The sequence below is a fragment of the Microtus pennsylvanicus genome, chromosome 10 (genome assembly GCF_037038515.1).
Source record: "Microtus pennsylvanicus isolate mMicPen1 chromosome 10, mMicPen1.hap1, whole genome shotgun sequence".
In the NCBI taxonomy this organism is placed as follows: domain Eukaryota; kingdom Metazoa; phylum Chordata; class Mammalia; order Rodentia; family Cricetidae; genus Microtus; species Microtus pennsylvanicus.
Window position 1 is genome coordinate 84,748,464 of NC_134588.1, and position 17,490 is coordinate 84,765,953.

The 17,490-nt window shown below is 48.5% G+C and overlaps 1 protein-coding gene across 2 annotated transcripts in view; it reads left to right on the forward strand.

Moving 5' to 3' along the window:
- Positions 1-1,343: 1,343 nt before the first annotated feature.
- Il17rd (interleukin 17 receptor D) overlaps positions 1,344-17,490 on the forward strand; it is a 68,627-nt gene continuing 52,480 nt past the window's right edge. Inside the window, exon 1 of one of the 2 annotated variants that reach the window (XM_075988856.1) lies at positions 1,344-1,631. In XM_075988856.1, the coding sequence (XP_075844971.1) occupies positions 1,506-1,631 (126 nt within the window). In that variant the 5' untranslated portion in view covers positions 1,344-1,505. The remainder of the gene's footprint in view (positions 1,632-17,490) is intronic. The other variant, XM_075988857.1, reaches the window with a different exon arrangement.

Sequence of the window (17,490 nt, forward strand, 5' to 3'; positions counted from 1 at the left end):
CTGATATAACAGAAAATTCTGGTCCTGGATTGATTATTAAGCTACAGAACACCTCTAAGCAGGAATGCATGTAGTTTAAGGAGCATCTAACTTCATGATATCCTCAGTCTTTCACCAAACCCCAGCTCATCCAGACCACATCTCAGCCTGTGACACGCCTGGCCCTGGAGAGTCTTTTCTAAGGGGATTTGGATGGCAGAGGTGTTTTGTGTATGGCGGAGGAAGGGAGAAAAGTACCTATTGCCAGCTCTGTGGGAGGAGCTGCATGCTTCCTGCGGTTTGCGTGGGGCTGGCTCCGCTAGGCATGCAGAACACTTGAGTAACCTGACAGTGACATACAACCCACATATCCCTACCTGCCTCTGCCTCCTGCGGGCTGGGATTAAAGAGCCATTGTGCGCTGCTAGAAGGGATGGTTTCTGGGCTCTGGAATGTGAAGGTTGCCTTGTTGGATGGACAGGGTGACGGTTAAAAAGGTCAAGATTGCACAGAGGGGGACTATCAGTATAGTCAGAGAGAAGACATAGAGGCAGGGTGACGACCGACCAAGATGGATATCCTTCTAGAATGCAAAATTCACTGGTCCGTGTCCAGGGTGGATAAAGGTACTGAATGTGGGGCTGGGAGGGAAAGTGGAGACGGTCATCAGGCTGCCGCTGAGATGGAGGGTGCAATGGTGAGGGGTGTGGTTTAGGAGCACACATATGTGGCAAAGGAGAGGAAGAACAACAGAGAAAAGTGACATATTTTGCTTCTATGGTGCTCTAAAGGAGGTCTGTGCCTCTTTCTTGAGAGATCTCTCATACACACACACCCCACAAGGTAAGTTTGATTTGTGTCTGGGAAGAACACTAGTTTTCAGTTTTGGCTAAGGGTCCTTAGGTAAGTCAGTTTGTGGCTGTAGCCTTTATTGCTTGCTTGCGACACGTTAACTAACAGAACTCCCCCAGCTGAATATTCTTGGTCTTCATTTTGTCTTACAGGGAACAGCGCTGTGCAGGAAGCAAGTAATTTGTCCTAGGTCTCAGGAGTAAATGTAAAGCCAGGATTTCTCTAGAGGCCTTATTATGCTGACATTAATACTGGCGTTTTCCTGTGTCTTTGGTAGAACGCAAGAAGGAACTTGACATTTGCAAAGTAAGTACTCATTAAATTACTAATTTTAAAATTACTATTATTATATTCTTTTGAGTCGCCCCAAGTTTTTGTCTGGAGTAGTCATCATTTGGACAAATCCTTTGGATAAAAAAAAAAACAAACAAAAAACCCTTCAGTGAGGGGGCTGAAACTTGTTGCAGCCCGAACCTTAGAGGGGCGGGCTAGAGGGGCAGGACCAGGACGGAGAGGGAGGGACCTGGCGGGGAGACGCGGGGCGAAGCCCGGTTGCGCATGCTCGGTGTGGAGGGCCCCCCTGCTGCCACGGCTGCCACCGCCCACTCCGGACTTAGAGCGAGCTGCAGGCGGCAGTCAAGGGGAGAAGGGCCCCGCTGGGCTAGCGCACGGCCATGGCCCCGTGGCTGCAGCTCTGTTCCTTCTTCTTCACTGTCAACGCCTGCCTCAACGGCTCGCAGCTGGCAGTGGCTGCGGGCGGCTCGGGCCGCGCGAGGGGCGCCGACACCTGTGGCTGGAGGGTAAGGCGAGGGTTTCTTCGGGCTCCGGGTTACCTGGGGGCGCTTGGCGGGCACAGGTGCTCGCGGGCAGGCGAGCCGGAACCGGCGGATCTCCCGACGCTGGATCTGCGGTCAATGGGGCTCCCAGCTCCTCCAGCCCATCCCGCGTCTCGGACCCCGGGCGCGCGTCCGCCGGTCCCGCTCTGGTTGAAAGAGGCCGCCGACCCCTGGCTTTGTGTTGCTAATGAGGCGCGGCCGCTGGCTGGGGTCCGACTCCCGAGGGCGGGTGGCTGGGCGGCGGGGCGGGGGCCTTGCGCCCCACCCTTTGTTCCCGGCCCTCTGCCCCAGGGCTACGCGTCCAGGACTGGGATCTTCCGGGCTGTCGCGGAACGGGTGCGCTTCGGAGCTGGTGGTTCGTGCCCTGGACCTCTTGTCTGCAGCTCTGCAAGGGCTTAGGGCATCCAGGGAAGGGAACCTGGAGTGCTAGGGAACGATGCATCTCCTTTCTCGCCGTCGCTTTGTTCAGGCAGCTCGTCACCCTACTCCTTCCTAACTTTCTGAGAGTCTGCCTGCCTTTCAGCCTTTCGTTTGGCTAACGGTCTCATGATGCCACCACTACCACCACTACCACTCAACGCGCCGCAGCTTGAGTTGAGGATGTTTTCATAGCCAAAGGTCATCTCCGCCAGGTGCCCCAGACCTGAAACTGGTGGCGCCCAGACTTTTTCTGTGTACTTGGAAGCCCTCTCCCCAGAGCGGGTGTTCCTTTCCTGTGTAGTGGGGTCCCCTGGTTTGTGGACCTTGAGCCTTCCCACAGAGAAGAGGGCGCTGCAAGTCTGGCCACTCACACCTTCAACCCTATTGTGAGAACACAGGCTTTGCAGCCAGGAGCGCATCTCGAGTGCCCAGTCTGTTTTCTTACCTAGAAAACAGAAGGGATGGGGATGTTGTTGCTGATTTCCACGGGGCTCAGGGTGTCTTGGGGAAGTTTGCGTAGACCAAGGTTGTCTTAGCCTCAATACAGACAAGACCCAGGACAGGACACCTCTTAGGGTCACTTAGCTCACTTGCTTCACATTTAAAGAGAATCACGGTTCAGAAAAAAAGAGAACAGGCAGCGATGGTCAACGATTCCCACTCTTTTCCTCTTAGGGAACGCTGTTACCCTTTGGGTAAACCCTCATGGTTTCTTACTGTGTTTCCATTGCAGTAAAATATCCCTGTTAGTTTTAACAGATTCCAAATTTCTTTAAGGTGCTCTCTTTATCAATTCTTTTAAGATTTTAGATCTAGATTGGTCTTGGCAGTTGCTGTAGTGCCTAGAATACCTGCTACTTGTAAAGTTTTAACAGTTGATGTATAATTGTCTCTGAACAATAACCCCCCTCCCATGTGAGCCCATCACTGTCTCCGACATTCCTGGCCTCCTGGAATTGATCTCAACAGCTCCTGCCTTGGTGCCTACTACCATCCTTCGCCTTCCTGGATGAACATGGAAGCTTCTGGGTCATATCCCAGAGTCCAGCCTCTTTCTCATGGCTCCTCTCTTCTGTGATTGCCTGCTTGGTACCTGTGAGATTAGGCCTGGCTTCCTCACCCTGCTGCCTGCACAGCACTGTTTTCTGCCCCTCCCCTCTGTTGTCCAGCTTCTAACTCCTTTCACAGGCCGGGGTGTGCTTTCCATCACGACTGTTTTCTGCCCTGAGAGCCTGCTTGGTGACACTGTGACACCTCTTCAGAGAAATCTCCCGGAATGCTCTGCCCTGTGCTTTACTTTCTCATTCAGGTCCCTTACTCTTTGGTGCTTGCCAGTTCCGTGTGGTTAATTTCCTTGGTGGCCTCAAAGCCTGGTGCCCTACAAATCTTGGTTGAGGACATGTAGACCCCGCAATCTTTCTGCAAAATCCTACATTAAACAATTTGAGGAATCGGGATACCTGAGCCTAGTGCTTGTGATCCCAGCTACTCAGGTGGCTGAGGCTCAGGAACAAAAGTTTTGGGCTTCAGAGGCTTCAGAATGAGTTTCAGTTTCAGGACTAGCCTGGCCAACTCAGAGAGACCCCCGTCTCAAAAAAAGAAAGAAGGAAGGGAGGAAGGAAGAAAGGCCGGTGGGGGTGATACAGCTCAGCAGTAGAACGTGTGTGGCATGCCTGCGGTCTGGGTTCACCTCAGTGGAGGTAGGCAAGGAGATCTCCACACCAGGCTTCCATGTGCTGTGTCCCGTCTGCAGCAGGCCTTTGCACAGTGTGCCTGACTGCAGCCACGTTTAAAGCTTGGGAAAATATTGCTCCTTTTTAGTGTCTTCTCCCAGCTCCATCATGGTTTCCTACAGTAAGCCCTCCTTGTCCCTCCTTCAGTAATTAAGATGTCCCAGAGGTTGCTTTGTCCTGGGGTTCTAGTAGGCGCTAGTGTTCAGAATCTTGGGTTTTCGAGTCACATCTGTCTGCCTCTTAACCAGGTCTGCTACTCAGCCTGTGGATGTTGGCCTTGACTCTGAGGTCACTTACAGTCTAGTTGGGCCTGTATAAATATCTAAGAATAAGCGTCAAAGGCTGAGGCAGGAGGATGGATGACCGTGAGTCGCTCCCCCACCCCCAAGAAAGCAAAGACAAGGCTGGGAGGGGGTGTGGGAAGTGTAGCTCATTGGTAGAGTGCTTGCCTAGCATCCTACAGGGTCTGGGGTCATTCCCCATTGCTTGGAGGGTCAGGGGAAGGATAATGAATAAAGATGGGGGTGGTGGTGCCACAAGCCTTTCGCACCCAGAAGGTAATGGTAGACAGAGCTCTGTGAATTCAGGGCCAGCTTGGCCTACATAGCGAGCTCCAGGCCAGCCAAGGATATATAGTAAACCTATATATATATAATCTATATATCTACCTCAAACAAACAAAAGTAAGAAGTAAATAGGGTAAATTATATGTGATTTGAAAGAAGTAAAGAGGGTGAACAAGTGATTTGAACCGCAGTGGGTATCATCCTGGGGTCTGAGCGTCACAACCTTGAGCCCTGAAGCCCTGAAGGCGGGGTGAACACTGGAGAACACGTGAGTGAATGCCCCGCTTAACCTCCATAGGGCATTTGGGCAGGAAACCCAGGCCCCTGTAGGACTGGATATTTCCCCAGGATTTAAAGGCGCTGCAGCAGGGAGAGCTGCTCTCAGGGCCCATGAGCTGGCCTGACTTAAGTGGTCAGGTTTCACAACCTCCCTATTACTTGTGGGGTAATTAACGGACTGATACCATCTTGAACACAGCTCAGTGTTTTAGAGATGAGTTGTGGGCACACTTCCTCAACTATCTGAAGAAAAAGAAAAGCTCAGTCTTTGCCAGGTAAGGATGTGCTTTGAATAGTAAATATTGTTTTTTCAAAGGAGTTAGAGTCTGTAAAGCTTCCCCAGGGGCTGGCCCTGCACTGACACCGACTTGAAACCCTTAGTACTTTCCTTTGTTTCTTTCCTTTTGTTGGTTGTTTGAGACAGGGTTCCTCTAGGTAACAGCCCTGGCTGTTCTGGAACTCACAGAGATCTGTCTGCCTCTGCCTCCCGAGTACAGGGATTAGCCACCACTGCCTGGCACTTTCTACTACTGCTTTTATTTTTTGATGTATGCGTTTCATTTAGTTGATTTACCGGATTAGGTTGTGCAGGTGTGTACTCAGGCAGAGGCCAGAGGATGTCAGGGGACCTGACACGTGTCTCTTACTGAACCTGCAGGTAGACAGGCAGCCAGCGAGCCGCAGTGATGCTCTGGTCTCTGCTCGCCTCAGCACCCACGGTGTTACAGGCACAGCCACGTAAGCATGGTTGCCCTCGTTTGACTTTATTTGGGTAGTGAGGATTTGAACTCAGGTCCTCTTGCTTGTCCGGCAATTGCTTATGCCCACTGACTCATTTCCCTAGGCTCTGAGCTCTTTTTGATGGAGGCATTGTTCTGCTTGTGATGGGTACCGTTAACATGTCAATCCCTAGTGCTGAGAGATCCATTCTCACAAATTTCCTAGGGGCCATTCTGGTCTCCTTCCTGCCCTAGATGGCGTACATATTCCCTGGTCTATTGTGTCTGAACTACAACATCTAAACCCCTTCCCCCAGAAGACTGTCTTTAACAACTCAGAAACTGTGCTGGCACCATACAATGAAGGACAAGTTTCCCATTTAAGGCAAATGTTCCATCTCCAAAGGTAGAAAGGAATAGGGTAGTATTGGGTGGGGGGAGGTTTCCAGCTGGTTAAAATTTAGGCCCCTGATAAAAGTCCAATCCAAGAATTCCTCCTGGCTGAGAGCCCAGGCATGTTTATTTGATTCTGAACTGGATGCGTTTTCATTCACTTGCAGCTCATGACTCTGAAGTCCCGTATCTTCTTGTTCTGTGTCCTGTGGATCACAGCTCACACAGACTCTCCTGTGTCAATACAGAATTCTTAGGTTAAAATGATTTTAGTTTTGGGTTGACAGGGGTTTTTTTCGGAGCTGTTTTTATGAAACGTACAATACTTTCTTCCGGACTGTTTTGTAGTTGGCTAGGAGCCTGCATGGCCTTAGCTTTCTTTCACGCTCTCCATCCCCACCCATCCCACCCTGAAGGCCTGAAGTTCCTGGACCATTGTGCTAGTTACCAACACAGGGCCATGTGAGTTCTGCCTGGAGTATTATTATTTCTTCCCAAAGCTGGTTTTTCAAAGATATCTCCAGAAGCTTCTGGTATCTGAATTGGAAACTTGCTAGAATGAAGACCAGAATGAGAGCTTGGTAGAGCCCAGGTGTTAGCATTTGAACGAGATCCTGGGGTAAGATGATTCTTCCAGTGCGTTCTCAGTGAGACACATTGCTTTGCTCCAAAATTAGGAGAGGAAGAGAAAATACTTTCTAAATATTTAAAAATCAGTCCTTTGGGCTTTTAAGTTGTTTCACTGGACAACAGTACCCGAAGGGAGGCTATTTGAAGAGTCTGGGAGCTAACTAGGCAGGGCATCCTGACTTGGGTGGGGTCCTATGGTCTAGGGTTAGAGAGGAGGCCTGGGAGAGACGGGCACTTGACACTTCCACCAGGTTCCTCTCCAGAACAGCTGGGTTTGTCTGGAAAACTGTCTGAGGAAGGAGCAGAGCAGGCTCCAAATCTGTCTCGGCAGTTAAGACCTAACAGCTTCCCCACGAAGGAAAGAACGGCTCAGGCCTTTTTCAGTCTGTATTTTAAGTTGAGTGTTTTTCATGCTTCATTTGGCTTAAAATGTGTTGGGTGGTTTTTGCGTTCAACCCCTTTTCCCCTCATCTATTCCTGAACGTTTCACTCCGTGTGCCCAGCCCCCCTAGATGTCTGCTGCTGCTGGGCCATCCCAGCAACAATTTTATTGTCCTCTTTCACTCCCTTCTGCCTCTTGTGCCTGTCTGTGATGGATGGCTTTTCAGGCTTCTGGAAGCTGGGGCCCCCACAGGGGTGGGGGGGATGTGGGGGTGGGGTGGGCTCAGGTACACATGGCAGGTCACTGGGCTGTCCTGAAGTCAGACTTCTCTCTTGCTCCGCTGGTATCCGCACCTTTGCCAGTCTGCATCTTCCCTTCATGTGGCAGGCCACTGCCTTCTGCAAGTCTGGAGCTATCTCTGGTTTCAAGAGGCCAGACTTGCCCAGCCGGTGGGAGGCATTCTTTGTCCTTTAGGGCAGTGTTTATCTTTGGCCTTCAGGAAGTTCTGAATGGTCCTGACACAGGGTTTGATGACTGAGGGCCTATAGCACATTGTCTCCTCAGGGCCCGCGCCTTTGAAGCTCCTCCTGGTGGGAAGTGAAGAGACTATTTGCTCTGTTAAAATGCCTTGGTATTTCCTCTGTTTAACCACAGGCCACTTCCCCTCTGCTACTCTAAACCCGGCGGGGGCCACCAGCTGATTGAAAAGACACAAGCCCTGGAGTGATCGTATCCAATTGAAGCAAATAGTCTTACTGCTGATTATAGCCAGGGCAAGTCTAGGAGTCTACTAGGTGGTTTCTTGTTTTTCTCAAAATTTAGTCAGTTGACATAATTCATGCTTAAAGTCCTGAATGCATAAATGGATATTTTTAAAATGAGGGAAACCCAAATTAGAAATTAAAATTGGGGTGTGTTTTATCTACATAGGACAAGTTAAAGTGGGTCAATCAACAGACTTTGTTAATTGTGTTTAGGAAAGGCACAGTGTTGTCACAGATACCGTAGTAGTCCTCAGCTACTGCGTGGCTTGCACGTGACCAGAAATCCATGGGAGAAGTTTGCAGCTTTAGTATTCTAGGGAGACACTCTAGTTCTTTTTCAAGCATTATCTTGAAGAAGGTTTAATTAATAACACAAGTCCAGAAACTAAAAATAGAACAATTTAAAAACTGTATTAAAAAGAGTGAAAATCAACTTTGGCTGCTAAAAAAAAATAATTGTAGTCACTCTGTAGCAGAGAGGACTGTTTTAACATTTACAACTCAATTGTTCAAAGTATCCATTGTAAAAGGCTTCCCTTTTCTTTAGTTCCTTGTTTGGAAATGTTGGGGGAAGGTGGATGTAGCTAATTAAGGCTACAGCATTTAAAAGGGGGGGACTTAATAGGTACCATCTGTCTTCCACAAATCACAGAGTAGATGACAGGATGAAGATGTGATGTGAACACACGTGTAATTCTCTTCTGAAACGGAAGTTGGCCTATAAATTTTCTGACTCAGTCAATGTGTAAATGAAAACTACCTCAACCTGCATGTTTACAGTTTCCTTTATGGTGAGCCTAACGCTAAAGCGTTCTGTTGGCAGCCGGCTTTACCAGAGGAGCGGGAAGAGCAATAGGGGGTGATCTTTGCTGGAAGTTGAATATGGTAGAATCATGGTGTCCCATGGTCCCTTCTACATCTGCCTTAGTGGACATTAAACGTGATACTTTGCACTCAAGCTGCTACACTGCCGTTCCTAGAAAAGCCATGAAGTGTTGACTATCAGCTTTGAAAAGGGAATGGATGTTGGTAGGTAATTAAACATTGATTAAAATGTTTAAGTGGGTATTTACCTGTCCCATTAAACCAATCTCCAAATGGACCCTTTGGAAATCATGAAGGATTAGTGTTTAAATACAGCTCCCACCCTCCCCCCAGCTTAAAACTAGCAGAGGGTAGGGTGGTTCAGTAGTAGAGGTCTTGCTTGGTTTGCCCTGGGTTTGGTGCTTAACACAAAAAAGTTCTTTTTTTTTAAAACCTAAGAGTTTTCCCAAGGGTTCTGTTTTGTCCGTTTTGTTAGACGATCCCTGTGTTGGTTGGAAAGTGACCCTTTACATTGTCCTGGCTGTGGCCACAGGCTTCTCTTCTGAGCTTGACTCTTGTGTTGAGGAGTGAGAGGCTTGATGGGCGGAGGGGGCCTTTGAGTGAAAGATGCATTTTCTTAGATGGGCCATATGGTTTAAAAACTTTGTCCCTGGGGTTTTATTCCATCCAGGTGATTTCTGGTTTCTCTCCTCCTGAACCGCACTTCCCCCACTTAATCTAAGGGAAGTGCCGTAGAATGCCGACCAAATGTGGGAGCCGTGCACGCCCCGCTGGGGGACGGTTTATGGCCTCCTTCTGGGGTGTGCACATTTGCTCTGGGTGGGGCGCTCACACTCCTGGTTAGAATTTATAGTAACTGCTCACTATCCTGCGCTCACAAAGACTTCTTTGAAGGCAAGAGATTCTTTTTTTTTCTTTTTTTCTTTTTTAAGCAGAGACTTAAAAACAAGCAAACAAACAAACAAAGCAGGCGTTATTATGTTTTACCATAATGCCAGTTTCTTCTCCCAAAACAGTTACCCTCCAGGTGGGGAACAGAGGAGGAGTGGGGTCTTTTAGCAGGGCAGTATAGGGATGGGTTCTGAGCCTCTAGCATGGAGTCTTTGTCTGGCCTTCAAGCCTTCATCCTGCTAATTCCACACAGGGAAACAGGAACCCACCTCAGCTGCTCCTCACTGTGCTAACCATAGTAAAAGCAAGTAAAAAGCTCTACTTGCAGGCCACCTTGGGAAACTCAGATCTCTTTTGGTTCCTAGCAGCTTTGATTGACATCTTGCTTTGCCTCAGTTTCCCCAGGTTCAGAGGACACTTTCTGCAGCTTCTCTGGGTGTGTATTTTACCCGTGCTTACAAAGCCTTCATCATGAAGTCCTTATATCTTCCAGACTTAGCGAGAATGCAGCCCAAGACATGCTTGCAGTCGAGGCTAGCCTGTAACTCACTAAGTAGCCTAGGTTGTCTCAAAGTTCAAGCCTCCAGCCTCCCGAGCCCTGAGATTACCGGTATATACCACCAAGCCTGGCTTTCTCTGTTTATTTCCCTTCTCCGTCTCTACCTGCTGCTGGTACACATTAGATTTTCCTTCCGTATTTCCTGAGCGGCTGGGTGCTCTGTAGGATGTTAAAATAGGATGATAGGATGTCACCTTGCAAGTTGGTGTCTACTGTGGCCACTCTGAAGAAGCCACACCTAACTAGGTTAGTAAAAAAATCCCTCTGTTGTTCTCTCTTAGTTAACTTGTGTTCTCTTGATATCGACTGATGATGTGGAATGAGGTGCCGAGTGTAGCGAAAGGATTCTCTTGATTTACCCATATTCATTCCACAAATTACGGCATTCCGGAAGGTTGGCATACTGGACAAAGGCTGGGCTACGGACTAGGTCCTCCTCCTAACCAAGGGACTTCAGCAGGGGTTGTTACAGGAGAATCAATCAATCTTGTAGTGCTTTTGAGGAACACTAGGACCGTTCCTGGTTCCCTGCACTAAGGATGAGAAAAAAATGTAAAACATGGCTGCTGAGCATCCGACTAAGTATTGTTGCTTTCAGGCCTTAGCAATGGCCCTTGCTCCGAATGAAAATGTTCTGTAAAAGAGATCCAGACCTCATTTTGTCACTATAGTCTGTGTTGTCCTCACCCCGTTTGTGAATGTGGCTCTTTTTTTTTTTGGTTACAAGGTGGCTGGTCCATCAGCATCAGAGGTGCTCCTTACCTTTTGGGCTGGGGATTTTCTGGCCAGCTGTGGTAATGAGTTTTTGTGGGCTTTGGTTTTCATGCCTCACTTCCCTGTGGGAGGAACTAGATATTTCTGATCTTACCTCTGCTCATATTCAGACCCAGCCAAGCAATCAGTGACTCCCCCGGCTTTTGTGGGAGACTGTGGGAAAAGTCCTGGTTGGCTGGCTATGAATTAATGAAATCCTTAGAAGGCTTCACTAAAGATAGCCCCTGTGGTTTGGAAAAAAAAAAGAAAGAAAAAGAAAGAAAGAAAAAGGCATTGCCTTTTAATTTGAGAAAGAGGTCATGGAGTTTTACCAAAATTAAGTAGGGGAAAAAAAAACCAAGCCAACATCTGGTTGTGCTTGCCAAAGACAGCTTCAGGGTCTCAGGAGCTGTGGGTTCCCAGTGTGCACTGTGCTGTGGGACCCAGACCCCTCCGTGCAGCTCCGGCCACTCAGCCTCTCATTTCATTGTTAACCTCTTGGGTTTTGAAGTCATGGAGAGACAGGAATTCTTCTCCCCACATCTTCTCACTCGAGTGTATCTCCCATTCACTCAACTTCCTTCTTTTTTCTTAGTACACAGTTTGAAGTGCATAATTTTTCCAGTTGGCCAGGCCTAGGGTAATCCTTGCTTTTATCTTCCGTAAGAAGGATGGGTTAGGTAATGCAGGGAGTCTGGGTAGGAGGCGGGGAGGACATTTTAAAATTAGGAGGGATTCTGATAAGATAGAGAATGATAAATTGCTGGCGAGTTCTGGGGAAGGGAGAGGATTTGAAGGCAGCCGATGACTTTGGGAAGCAGGAGCACTAGCTGGCATGGTACCCACCGCACACCTGCACTCTGGAACTACGAGAGGCAGGCAGGCAGATCGGAAGTTCAAGGCCAGTCTGGGCTACACAAAGAAATCTTGGCAACACCAAAACAAAACCAGAACAAAAAAACAAAAGCAGAAACAATATCTTAAGTGTCTGCTGTGCGTACCAGGTGAATGAGACGCCAATTTGGGTTTTAAAAGTCTACAAGGATTTGAATTTTTGTCTGCATTAAAGTAAAATTATTATTTCTCTGTGTAACAGCCCTGGCTGTCCTCGAACTCGCTTTGTAGACCAGACTGGCCTCGAACCAGATACCCTGCCTCTGCCTCGCGAGTGCTGGAATTAAAGGTGTGCCTTGCCACACTCAGTTTAAATTATTTTCCTTTTCAATGTTAATAACATTTGATAATCTGCAGACATCTTCTGCAGCCTGCTGCCCGTGACCAGGGCTCCCATGTTTGTGTTCTTTCTCCTATGTTTGGTATTCTGAAATCAAGCCTGTAGGAAGGCGGGCAGAGAAGTGAAGTAAATGCTCGTTCGCTTGTTAGCGTGGAACAGTTCCTCCACCTGGTCCACACGGACACCTGCCAAAAGCCTTGGATTTTAGATATCAACTGTTAATAGATACTTTTTCACCCTTAAGCAAAATTTGTTTGTTTGTAAATAGAAGTGGTTACATTTAGAGATCTTTCTAGTGGGAAATAAAGTTTGGTTTTCCATTGTCCTTTTCGTAAAAATGCAGTGTTTGGCCTCTCTTTTGTTTTTTTTTGAGATGGGGTTTCTCTGAGTAATAGCTCTGAATGTTCCGGAATTCGTTTTGTAGATCAGGCTGGCCTTGAACTCACAGAGATCCGACTGCTTCTGCCTCCTGAATGCTGGGATTGTGGCATGTTCCACCACCGTCCGTCTTGGGCTTCTCTTTACTTTATTGTACATCTAGAGAAAGTGCAGGGTATCTTGGTTCTCTGGAGCAAACCCCCTCTTGGAGACTGAAGTCAGCTGCGCTCTCTGGAAGGTGGCAGCGCTCTTTCTCAAGAATGCTTTAGGCCTCTGTTGCTCACAGCCTTGTTGCCTTCAGTGACTGGGATGAATTTCTGTTGAGTACCTCTGTTTGGCTCTGGCACGGCTGACTGATTCCTTACACCAAAATCCAGTAGTTTCTCTGTGCTAAGAAAACACTGAACTTTATTTCCAGCAAACCCACTTAACTCAAAACGTGTGCTCACAGTCATTTCCCAGCCTTTAAGGTCTGTGATTGTTTGTTGCCTAAGTTTTTAGAGTCTTTTCAGACAGTTTCTTTAGTTTAGCTTGAATTACTATCTCTTACCTAATTACATGGCTTTTCTTGCTTGTATTTGGCCCTCACAGACTTAAGGGCCAAGACCTGTAAAGTTAATATTGGTAATTTTTCAAAGGAAGTTAAAACGTCAAAAAGGGACAAGTTGTTATTCTTACAGGGTACCCGGGAAACGACGGACAAAATCCCCATCTTTTATTCATAAGTCCAGGGGGACCGTGAGGGCACAGGCGAGCCTGTGTGCCTGGCATTTGTTCAGCTTTCGGGACTGGGCCTCCTCCCCTGCTGGCCATGAAATGTCTCTCCGGGATGTAATAGTGGGACATTCAGCATCCAGAGAATGGACCTCAGAGGTGCAACTTTGCTTTTCACTTTCTTTTCTGGCACCAAGTCTGTGGTCTTCTCATCGGCCTGACAGTGAAAGGCCAGAAAGCAGCGGCTGTTCGGATGCTGGCAAAGGTGGAGTACAAGCCCAGTGCTGTGGCCTGGGGCTCCTGTGCCGGAACACACCAACACAAAGGCCATGTGAGGGGCGCCTCGGGAGGGTGGCAACTTAGCTTGCCGTTGCTGGGTCTGGTTTGTTCTGGTCCCAGGAGAGAGAGTTTCTGTTTCCATGGCTACACTACTGCAAGTTTGGTGGATCCAGAGTGCAGGGAGCTTTGATTTCAGAATGAACTGTTCCTGTGTAGAGGGAGGTGTTGAGGGCAGAGGGCTGAGGCCATGCAACTGCCGGGGCTCCACATTTTCTCTAAATGAAGGAAGCCCAGGCAGCATATGCTAAATCCAGACAGGAGTTGGATTCAGGCCAGCGGGTTGCGACTGGGAGCCGCTGGGACGGATTTCTGGAGATACTTTTGTTTGTGGCAACCTGGTGGTGTAGGTGCTGAGGGGGTAGGGCCTTTATGCAGCTAAGCACCCATCCTAACAAGAAGGAGAATTATTGGGCAATGACCCATAATTATTGGGCAGTATCCCATCTAGTGTTGGAGCTTTTCTGATTCACAGACCCTGGTGGCTCGGTAAATCCACACGTGGGGTGATTGCCACCAGACTCCCCCAGACATGCGATTAAACTCTTGTGGTCCTCCCTGAAGATAGCCTCTGAATGCAACTACTATTTTACATGCAAAAGGCGATTTTCCCCTTGCCATAATTTGATCAAAGTGGCCTAACCTGCACCTCTGTTTTTGTTGCTCACGGATGGTCTGTGGATAACATTACATTTTTTCAGCATGAAACCCAACACTTCAAATCCCTAAAGCAGTCTCAAATTTATGGTTAATAAAAGCATTTATTGTACTGGATGTCATCTGTTATATCACTCTGGGGCTAGAAACTGGCAAGCACTGGACAGGAAATATTTTCATTTCAATCGCTTCAATCTTATGGTCTAGGGGCAAAGTGTCTGGTTTCAGGAAAGCTGCGCTGAATAGCAGGGCAGCGAATGCAGTTTTCGCTGATTAAGCAGGCATTCTGTCCCTCGCAAACAGTCTTCCCCTGGCTTCGTGGGCGAAACAAACACGTGATGCTAAACGATAGTACTTCCCCCCCCATTGCCCAGGGCCTTCGCTTTGGTCATTGTAGATTTTAGTGTTTTGCAGGAACCCTGAGCAGAGCAGGCACAAACCAGGGGAGAGAAGCTGTACTGTGTTAGGGCCTCACTGTCACTCCCCCCTCCCTCCCTCCCTCCCTCCCTCCCTCCCTCCCTCCCTCCCTCCCTCCCTCCTTCCCTCTCTTTCTCCCTTTCTTTTAAGGTAGGGTCACCCTATGAAGCTCTGGCTGACTTGGAACTCACCACGTTGATCATAGATCATGCTGGGTTGAAACTTGTAGCAATTCCCCTGCCTGTGCTCCCTTCCGACTGCTAGGCTTGCAGGCCACGCCCCACCCGGAGCAGAGAAGGTGCTGACTCTTCTGAGTTCTCCTTTGAAAATGGTCGGTGCCTTGCCCTTGGGATCATGAAGTTTGGAGGAAAACATATATTTTCATTATTACTTTAAAGGACATCTGAAGTTTGGTTGAAATTTGAGGCCTCATCATCCACATCCAACAAGTGAGCCCTGGGGGTGAGGCGACTTGTAGGCAGATGACGTCTGTGGGGATGTTGTATCCAGGATCTTCCTCCTGCCTGCCCTGTGTCTTTAACCTGTTCTATCTACCATTCCTCCCAGAGCAGCCTCAGAGGGAGGCCGCTAGACCATTGTCTCTAATGAGGTTCCCTGTTTTCCAGACGAGAATTCCTTGGCAAAAGAGCCAGGAAGGGATTAAGATGGGAGGGCAGGTGACTTGGCGAAGCCTCTGCCGGAAACAGAGCTCCAGAGTTTCCTGTCCCCAAGCAGTTGGGCTTGCTCTGTTTTCCAAGCATCCAACCTGAATGGGATTTCCCCCTGACACCCCCTCCCCCCACCAGATACAGTCCTGGAACTCTCTCTGTAGACACCAGACTGGCCTTGAACTCACAGGTCCACCTGCCTCTGCCTCCTGAGTGCTGGGATTGAAAGCGTGTGCAGCCACCACCAGACCTGAGTGGGGACTTCTGCCACATGACACGCAGCAGAGCAACTGATGGGGAGGAGAGACCAGAGGGCACTTTGGACATCATCAAATCAAACTTAGATTAGCCACTTACCTCAGAGGTTCCCAACCTGGCAGAGCGCCAGAGTCACCCAAGGAAAATTCTGGGGTTGCTGCCCAGCCTTACCATAGACACCTGCTTACGTGAGGTTCCCCAGTTTTCTAAAAAACTGCCATATTAGTGGTTACCAGGGTTTAGTAGAGAAGGAGGGAGAGTTTGACGGCATGCAGGGGACGGTGGAGTGTTTCGCGTGCGTTTTGGGGATGAATGCCAGCGTTTATATGTATAGTTAGACGCAAGGAAACAACTTTACTGACTACAAAATTTTTGTAATGTCTTGGTTAAGTTGAGGTATCGAACACCTAGGTATCAGATGAGATGGCAGATGGTGCCCAGTACTTGGTGGTGAGGCAGCTTTACTCCAACTGCAGAAATGAGACCACGCAGGTGCTAAATTCTGTGACAAAATAATGTCACAGTGGAGCCTTTGGCAATGATAGGCGTGGTCGGTCTGACTTCCTTCCTTCCTCCCTCCCTCCCTCCCTCCCTCCCTCCCTCCCTCCCTCCCTCCCTCCCTCCCTCCTTCCCTCCCTCCCTCCCTCCTTCCTTCCTTCCTTCCTTCCTTCCTTCCTTCCTTCCTTCCTTCCGACAGAGTTTCTGGGCTGGAGAGATGGCTCAGTGCTTAAGAACACTGGCTACTCTTCCAGAGGTCCTGAGTTCAATTCCCAGCAACCATCTCTAATGAGATCTGGTGCCCTCTTCTGCCGTGCAGGCATACATGGAGGCAGAATGTTGTATACATAATAAATAAATAAATCTTTAAAAAAAAAAAGACAGTTTTTCTGTAGCTTTGGAGTCTGTCCTGGAACTCACTGTGTAGGCCAGGTTGGCCTTGAACTCACAGAGAGCCTCCTGTCTCTGACTGCTTCCTTAGTGCTGGCATTAAAGGCGTGCACCACACCGCCCAGCGGCATGGTCTTTCTTGTTGCTGCCCCGTTTTGGTGGGCACAAACCATTCACTTGTAGCTACTGAGCACCTAGAATACAGTTAGCAGATTTGGGGCTTTGGGTTTTTAATTTTACTCACATTTAAACCTGGGTCCATAGCATATACCTAGATACACCTGAGATGCCAGCATGGGGGTTGGGGGGTTGTAGTGGTGGGTGGTGGTCGTTAGGAGGATTAGGAGGCAACGTTTGTTTGAGTTATATAGTGAGTTGGAACTTAGACTGGGCTATATAAGACAGCTTCTCAATAAAATTATTAAAAATTAAAAAGAAAATAAACATGAACTATATGGCACACGTGGCTCCTTGAGTACAGTTTTCTCCTGGCGGTTGTGTGTGGCTGGAGCTGCTTTACTGGATAGCAGCCAGTGTGACGGTGTAGATCTTTGGCTCTGAGCTGGGTGCACACCAAACCCAAGGGTATTTGCTGCTTAAGGGACAATAGTGAGTCGTCTCAACTACAGGGAAAACAGGGACCCAGAAGGACTTGCCTGCTGGGGTTGGTAGGTACTGAGATGTCCCGGCACTAGGCTGACCTAGGACCTGCCCAGGCAGAGAAGGTCGTCCTGTCAGCTGAAGAAATATGCTTTTTCTTCCTCCAAAAATAGCATCATATTTGACCCAGATCAACCTTTAATTTTTCAACCTCCTTTATCTTAAGAGGTACAGGCATTAGGGGTGGTGAGATGGTTGGTTAGTGGGAAAGGCTCTTGCCAACAAGTTTGACCTGAGTTCAGTCTCTGGGGATTGTATGGTGAAAAGAAAGAGCCCACTCCCATAAGCTGAGTGAGAAATGTCCCCCACAGTCTCAGACATTTGAACCTTTGGTGAAGAAACTATGACACTGGAGACAGGCTTTGAGGTTAAGACCACTTTAGTTCCTCTCTCTGCTTCCTGTTTGAGGACGTGAGCGCTCAGCTTCCTGTTCCATCTGCCATGTCTGCCGCTCACTGCCGTGGTGGACTCTTGTCTCTCTGGAAAGGCAAGCCACAGTGAAACTGCTGTAAGTCACTTGGTGTTTTCTCACAGCAAGAAAGTAAACGGTAGAGTGCCGCATGCACATGCTCCCTCTGCAATTATAACTGTGATACAGATCATGCAGAGGTGCAGAGGATCTGTTGCTGATTACGGCACACTGCCGCATGCGCATGCTCCCTGTGCGATAATAACTGTGATACAGATCATGCAGAGGTG